This window comes from Symphodus melops (assembly GCF_947650265.1).
Source record: "Symphodus melops genome assembly, chromosome: 3".
Taxonomy (NCBI): domain Eukaryota; kingdom Metazoa; phylum Chordata; class Actinopteri; order Labriformes; family Labridae; genus Symphodus; species Symphodus melops.
This window is the reverse complement of record NC_136693.1, coordinates 7,654,925-7,663,401: the sequence shown is the minus strand read 5'-3', so window position 1 is coordinate 7,663,401 and position 8,477 is coordinate 7,654,925. Positions and strand designations below refer to the sequence as shown.

The window sequence follows — 8,477 nt, the reverse complement described above, 5'->3', positions numbered from 1 at the left end:
TATTGTATAAAATAAGGCAGTCTTTTCAGTAGGATAAACCAGATACAAAAATTTCTGGGAGAAAAAATTTTCAAGTCCAAAATGTTTTTCACATATTTCTGCTGTTGTCAAATGTCAAGCGGTTTACAGCATTAAACCAAAGAGTAAGGGATTGTTGCAACAATGAATACACCCACGCACCCACACCTACAAACCCAATACACACACCCACACACTTCTGCGCACACACACACACACACACACACACACACACACACACACACACACACACACACACACACACACACACACACACACACACACACACACACACACACACACACACACACACACACACACACACACACACACACACACACACACACACACACACACACACACACACACACACACACACACACACACACACACACACACACACCTGATGAACAACAATAACAGCTTATTCTACAATGCAACATCCCATCCCTGGACAAATCACTGAGACGTAGACGTTTCTAATATTGTTTACAGTGCAATACAAAAGTGTTCATTCAAACTGGTACTGTACTTTAAAATAAAATAAAATGTTTAATATGGTAATGCTTCATATTAATAATAATAATAATAATAATAATAATAATGATAATTGTGAATTTTCTAGAGTTATAGTAGTATCTGTCTTCATTAGCTTTGGCTTTTATCTCTCCTTTTGAAACTCAAATGTTGTGTTCTCATTCTTGAACTAGTTCACATATTGAATTTTTTAAATCGAAAATATGGAACATCTAGGAGAAATCAACATACCAAATCATCTGTAGTGTTGACGTTTTTGTCTGTTGGCAGGGGCCTAAGTTAAAGATCCACTCCCTGTCCCAAATACAAAGCATCCCCTTCAAAATGTCCGATGTTGGCTGGGTGTCACTACGGGTGTGTTTCTGAAGGACACATGGGTATATCTCAAAAAAATAACAAAAAACAGTGGAGGTTTTTGTATCTCAGCAGTGGCCTTAACTAAAGATCAACTACCTGACCACGAGAATAAGTATTCTCTTGCACTCTGTAGTGCCAGCATGGATGTATTTCTGATGGACACATGAATATATTGCAAAAAAAAGCAGTGGAGTGTTCTTTCATGTTGTGGCTTCTGGGGGAAGAGGGAGCAGTCCTGTCATGCTGCAAGCTCAGGTATGGAGATCAACAGTGATTGGACACTTAAAGATCCAGACCTCACTTCATCCTCTCCTCCAGTCTTGTACACTCCTTCATAAACAAGCAGTTTTTTACTCAAACAGCAGCTTCACAGGCAGACAGGAGAGCCCATGTGGTATTTTTGGGGACGGCAGTTTGCAGGGAGGCCCGTGAGGAACCTTTCTCAGTCACGTCACTTGTCCAGCTACACTGCGAATGCCTGAGAGGCACGTGAAGTTTATAAGGATGCTCTGTGTCTGTTAGTCACAGTCATCTGACAAGACTGTAAAGCCAGCAGTGTCAAAGCTGCAGCTGTCTGTCAGGAAGTCCTTCTGTGGTTTCTGCATGGACGGACATGTGGACGCTTGGCGTGCTACAGAAGCAGGAGAGTGAAGGCGTGGAGGCCCTTCGGCTGGCAGGGAGAAAGATGCCCCGGCACGAGAGAGGAAGAGGGCTATCACTGACTGCAGAGTCACCAGGGCTGCAGCAGCCTACTCTGGAGGTGGTCGCAGGCTGTGCAGCTTCCTCTCATCGAGGCCTTTCCAGTACTTGAAGTTGTTGTCCAAGTGCTGCATAAGATTCGGGAGGTCTGCAAAAGCTGGAGAGACAACAAAAAATATATTTACTGATACCCTAATATCAAATTTGGTCAGTTGTGAATGTCCTGTAATGTGTTTTTTTTAAAGGAACATTGACACATTTTATTGAACAACTTAAAAAGGAATGCAGTTCATTTATTTCCAGATCATCTCTCATACATCTCATCTCTGGATATGCGCTTTAACTTTGACCCTTTTCCAAATGCCAGCCCAATGCTCATTTTCTTTTTCAGAAGATTACATCTATATAACTGCATATGACTTCTATTGGCATTATTTAGCTCCACACCTAATGAATGCACTGACAGTGGAACCATCACATTTAATTTTGACACGGACAAGTTACAGTGACTATCTATAAATCCAAGCAGCCATTTCATGTTCTTAAGGAATATTTAAGTTAATTTTTTTTCCATGTATTGTGCTGGCATAAATAATGACAACAGTCAGAATTTAACAGAGAGCTCTGGCATAAAACCAACAATGCTGCAATCTGAAAATAAGTGTGATCAGGCTCCTTTTTCTCGGCGTACTTATCTGTTTAAAGTTAACTGTTGGGTCATTCAGCTGCAGTAGATGGATGTTCAACATGAGAATTGGCGCTTTATAAGTAAAAATCTATTGATTGATTGATATGTCATTGCACAGCTACGTTTGGCAAACACTACCAAGGTTTAGAAAAGACTGCTTGTCTCCTGCCACACGTGTCTGAAGAAGATCCTTTGGATGGAAATGCTGGCCTAAAGAAGTTTCTCATTGGGAGCTGAACAGTGTGCAGACCTTTCCCTTTTTTTCCTCAAGGACTTCCAAGGTTCCCAAGTTTCCCAAAATTTAAAGAAGATGATACTTTAACTCAGTTGCTGTCTTGAACAAAATACTCACAAATGTTACAATCAGACATTCTGCATGCCACTCTAGTATACACTAACAGCATTCAGATTTATAGTATTGTATATGTGTGTAGTGCTGTGCAGGCTTACCATCCCATGCATCAAACATGTCTGTAATGAAGTAGTCTATGAAGGAAATCTGGGACTTTGGGATGCTACATGTGTTTCTGTCAAACACAGGCATAACCACTGGTAGGCCTTGTCTCTTCTCCTCGTCCGTCTGTACCAAAGACAGCAACAAAAGTGATCATCACGCATCACTAGATCAGTTACATTAAACACACGGTACAGCTGCTGCCAAAACAAACCACCACGTAATTTTTCTAATTACCTGTGCGAAATACTCCTCTGAGATGCGTCCTGCCCATTCTATGCAAAGCTCCAGAGGCCTGCATGGATTAGAGATGTCTGCACACTTAATCAGCATCCTCTTGACAAGGATGCGGTTCTCTGGGGATGTCAGGATGCCTTTGACAGATTCCTCATCACTGTTTCCCTTCAAGGGGAAAAAAAGGAGGCAGAGCGTAAGCATAAGGACAGCTAAAGATAAATGAAGAGACAGCTCAGTAAACTACAGACCGAGATTACATTCACTGATAATTATGTAAAGCAGAAGTACAGAAGCTCTTTTTGGTTAATATGAGATGAGCTTCTGTTTGATTTGGACCTCCTACTCAATTGTTAGTTAAATGAAAATACATGTGGCTAAAAAAAAGGTCTAAGAGTTCGTTCTTTTATCCATTTCAACTCCATCACATTAACACCACACACTACAAAGTTTAATCTTTGTACACTCACAATGACAATAACTGTGGGGAAACCAGTTTCAGATCACATATTCACATTATTCTTGCCTTTAAAAAGCAGGACAGCTTTTAAATGTATGTGTCGAGCATTCCACGCTCAGATGAGAAAGATGGTACTAAGTTGTAAAATACTCCCCCCACAAAGCTACCTGCACCCGGGCAACAACAGGCCACAAGTCCTCTGAACCGGGATCATCCTCTCTCCAGCTCTTACACTATTGTTGCTCTAAACTGCTGGAGTGATTCTGTGATAGCGTGTGACAGAATGAGATCACTATGTTTATCAAGTGTCTGAATGCTGCTGTGTGTCCTTCCTGCTCTGACGCACAACACTAATCTATTTAGAAAAAAAGGGGGGCTAAAATTAGAGCTACTATTTCTAAACAGGTAGGAAGTACACTTTTTCTTTGAAAAGCTTCATCTTTTTAAATCTCACCCCATTCTCCTCCAGAGCCGCCAGTGGCTTGTTGATGCTGTTGACGAATTTGTTGACATGTTCAAAGTGTTTGGTCATCTCCGTTGCGAGCACCATGTCAATGATGGCCTGTCGTAGAGTTCGATATTCATTCCTAGAAAGAGAGATAACAGAGATGCCAGGAATCAGACGGGTGAAAGAGGGGAATGCAGGGTGAGCAGAGGAGGAGAAAACAGAGAGACTGGGATGGCAGTGTTTTAAATAGCATAAAAACCAGTGTGAACAGTTTTCCCCTTCAGACTGTAGTGACAGTGGAGATGAATGGATGCTTTGTTCACTGACCCCCTCTGAGGGGACCAGCACATGTGAGCTATTTTGCTCCAGGATTCAAATCACATTACTACCCCGTTGCTGTCAACACACAGTAATGCTTTCATTGGCACACATGCTGGCTTATCTTATCCCCTGTGATGCTTCAGGTGACGGCTGTATCACAAACGTTTTTTTTTAAATTATTTTTATACAGAAAACATAAACTTTCTGTGATTAAGGAACATAAGATGAATGTATTAGCTGTCCCTGCTGACATAACACATCCTCTCACCATTATTATATTATCAGCTGTTGTTGTGCCTCTGTTTATTTGTCTCTGTCCAGCTTCTTCTTTCTGCTTAGTCTAATCTACTTTCCCAGCCCAGCACCGTCTCAGTGGATGGCTGTTCACCATGAATCTGGTTCTGCTTGAGGTTTCTGCCTGTTTGAAGCAACCTTTCCTTGCCACCCTTAGTTTGCTAAACGATAGAATAGAATAAAATAGAAAGTAATGCTTTTATTGTCATTATTCAATTGTACAACTACATCTATTGGCTTCACCTTAAAGTGCACAAAGCTAAAAAGAAAACAACAGATAAAGAATATAAAAAAGTAACTCTAATTAAGGTAAGATGAGCTATGTATGGTAGGAGTTGTTTACTGCTAGCAGCATAGTAAAGTGTTGTGTGTTAATGCTGGGTCTCTAAGTAAATAACATAACATAAAGAGCACAGTCAAGACCTGCCCCATTTCACAATGTCTTGAGATGACATTTGATACAATTTGGTGCTATATAAATGCTAATTGATTGAGATAGATGAAATAGATTTATCCTAAAAAGCATATTTTTTAGACAAAATAAAAACAAATCACACCACTGGGTTACTGGCGGAATTGCTCAAATTCTACTTGGGCTGAAAAGTCGCCCCTTTAAATATAAATTAAAGGAATACTTCTGCCCAAAACGACACTTTACACAAACAAATCTGTTTTGGGCCAGTAACTTTGTATGTTGAATGAACATTTTCTTCCCCAGACTTCTAAGCTTTTTTGAAGATATTGAGCTAAATGTTAACTGCTGACACCACTTTCACAAGGTCTCTATAGAGCTATGAAAAGATGATAGGCCTTTTTTATATGCATACTTCTACATTCACCTAGCCTTCAGAGGCAAGTTAAAAAATGATATGTATTTGATGGCCCTGTGATATCTAGTTGATCTGCTAGCGGACAGGGCATGGACAGATAGTAGCTGTTTTAAGGGTGTGGTCTATTTCTTGTGTACTGATTCTCCTACCTTTCAATGTTTTTGAAGATGTTGCTCTTATCATCTCTCGTGGAGATCTGGAAGGCGAGTGCTGCATGATGGCTCTCTAACACAGCTGTGTCATTGTAGAGGATGGCCAGCTCACTTCCTGCATTGCACAGGAAGCTGTTGGTGCGACCTGGGTGGTCCACATCGTGCACTGTAGCTGCAATGAGGGCAGCCACCTCGTCGATGGGATCCAAACTTTGCTGTTTAGGGGACACAACGTGAAAATAAAATGAAAAATATGAAACTGGAGAGAATGTAGTGTAAAACTTATGTAATGTCACCTTGTGGTACATTCTCCAGCCTATTTCACATCACACAAAACATACCAATCACAAAAAGAAACTCATAGATTGTGCTGTTGTTTTGTTTTCATATCTGAATGTTATGTACATGATGGTTGTGCAGACCAATTTTGTGCCGAGATGTTTGTTACCAACAATTTTCTCTAATATTGAACAAAGACAGACTGAGAATATTTATAATACCACACAATAAAGCGTACCGTATTTACAACACTACACATAAAGAAAATAGATCAAGGAACAATAGAGGACTTATTATTTACATGTTTGAAACACATTTATAAGTTACGTGGAGGGGCATACATTTAAAATTACAACTTGGATATCAACAAAACTACGTCCTAGCGTAGGCAGACTCTTTTTTTTTTTTTTTTTTTTTTTTTTACATTTAGGTATCAAGTTGATGAGGTCATTCAGCATTTACTGGATAGATTTTCCATCACCTCTCACAGGACAGAAAACCGTACAAAAAGCAAGAGTATAGAACAACATGTAACATTACACAGATCATCAGAATAAGTGCTCATTTCTAAATTAATTTGCAACATAACAGAGCTGCTAACCTGTGGAGTTCCAGGGATTCATTAACCTTGGGTGATGTAACTTCACAGTTCAGTGGCTAAGCCAATGAAAGATCACTGGAGTGAGATCAGAAATAGACTATTTTATAATCAGCTTAACCAGCGCCTAAACCAGTGAGCCACTGACACACTTGGGTGAAACCACGGCTCTCTTGGATAACGCTGGATCAGACATCTGACCTTCAACCCCAGCACAGAACTGCTTTTTATAGGAAGAAACTCCAGAATTTTAATGTTGTATAAGATTTTGGACCCATAAACAAATAAGTGGGGAACGTTTGAAACAGAATCAACGAGAAAAAATGAATACAGCCGAGTTGGTTCACTCTTTCTTTTAGACTACATTTGCTACATTTTACTTCAAATCTGAAATTCTTTTCTTAGTTTGCAATGACTGTGATCGTCCAGCTGTTTAACATTGCTCATAAAGTGATGATCATGTGTCCAGCACACTGACAAAGCAAATGCAAAGATTTTACATTTCTTGCTTAATTCAACATAAAGCCCCAAATCCCAAAGATTACAATCAGAAATTCAGGATATGGTACATGTTTCAAAAGCAAGAGCCTTTTCATTATTGGCATGTTTGTTTGTAAAATGACGTCATAAAATATCAAAATAGCAGCTGATTAATGGTCTGTCTAACAGGAAATATACAAACATCCCCACCACCCTAAGTCATGAACTATAAGATTATATCATCAATAAATTTACCTTGACCCTCTCCTTGCAGAGAAAATATGCTGTTGCATGCAGCACGTCAGCTGCGTGGGAAGAGTTATGGTAGGAGTTACTGGAGTGGTAGTTAGCTTCAATCACTTGTAGCCAGGAGCGCAATGTGGCCTCAGGGCAGTTCAGGAACTCACAAACCCCAAAGCGGGAGAAGATCTTCATGCCCAGGTAGGTCAGAGGCCTGTGGGAGGATTCATCGTGGTCATTTAACATGACATTTCAACATACAAACAAAAAATGAACAAAAACATTGGTCACAGTCCCTCTATAGCAGTCTCACCGTTTCATGGTTGCAGCTTCCAAGGTGACGATGTCAAAGTCCCATGAGTCCTCGTTCTCCATGGTCTGGGCGATACGAGGGGGGATGTCATTTATGGACAGAGGAGTTGTCAGGTGACTGGAGATGTGGTGAGGCTCTGTAAGCCAAGCAGGGGATGAGAAAGGAAGCATTTAGATACGGAAACACAAATCTTAGTATGGACATCTTGTACGCTGAAGTAAGGGAGAGCAGAAATGACTGTATCCTTCAATGACAGAGCTGTAAAAAAACCTCTAAAATGTTGTGTACTACCTTTTTTTCCCTCTATGATTTCTTCTCCTCTTTGCTTTATATAACTTACGTTTTGTTGCTAAGATGTATTCATTTCCTGACAATCTGCGTAACCCATCCTGCGAAAAATGGAAAAACAGAAAGTGTCAGGGACTCAGACAGCACGTGTAAAAAATGGGCAGTATGAATACAATTGATAAATTCCCAATTCTTCCTTTTAAACAGGGTTATAAGCAGCTCAGCTCAGGGTAAACCCACAACACTTTAAACACTGCGAAGGGGTTCAAAATGATTTTGCCATATAAATAGTTAAGATACTTGGAATGTATTTGTCTAACAGAGATATTTACTTTTGAATCAGAACCAATATTACATTTCTTTCCAATACCAATTAATATTGTAGGAGCGGTAACACACAAAGATTGTTTTATTGTACTATGGTAAAGAAACTGGATAAGACTTGTCATGGTGCTGAGACTTAAACATTTTCAAAAACAATTAACAAACCAAAAAATTCAAATAATACAGGTTTAGTCACCATTAGCTGGACATTTTAGAAAACCAGAATGGAAAGAAACAAGATTTGACACATCTAAACAGATTAAGGATTTTTAAAACTACAACTTATTTTAGTCTTTAAACCATTCATAAAGAGCTCATAGTGGCCTTAAATCCTGCAATGATATCAAGAGATCATATGACTGAAGAATGAGCATTTAATGTCACCAATATTTAGCTTAGAAAATGATTTACATATCATCATGAACTGTAATAGTTATGTCACAATGACACCACCTTAATTTAT

General features: G+C 39.5%; 1 protein-coding gene across 1 annotated transcript in view; it reads right to left on the bottom strand.

Moving 5' to 3' along the window:
* Positions 1-332: 332 nt before the first annotated feature.
* Positions 333-8,477, bottom strand: part of pde8a (phosphodiesterase 8A) — a 40,678-nt gene continuing 32,533 nt past the window's right edge. Inside the window, exons 15-22 of the mRNA XM_079340402.1 lie at positions 7,743-7,791; positions 7,403-7,538; positions 7,105-7,303; positions 5,490-5,707; positions 3,902-4,034; positions 2,991-3,155; positions 2,750-2,879; positions 333-1,768 (exon numbers count right to left, since the gene is read on the bottom strand). Coding sequence (XP_079196528.1) covers positions 1,662-1,768; positions 2,750-2,879; positions 2,991-3,155; positions 3,902-4,034; positions 5,490-5,707; positions 7,105-7,303; positions 7,403-7,538; positions 7,743-7,791 — 1,137 coding nt within the window. The 3' untranslated portion in view covers positions 333-1,661. The remainder of the gene's footprint in view (positions 1,769-2,749; positions 2,880-2,990; positions 3,156-3,901; positions 4,035-5,489; positions 5,708-7,104; positions 7,304-7,402; positions 7,539-7,742; positions 7,792-8,477) is intronic.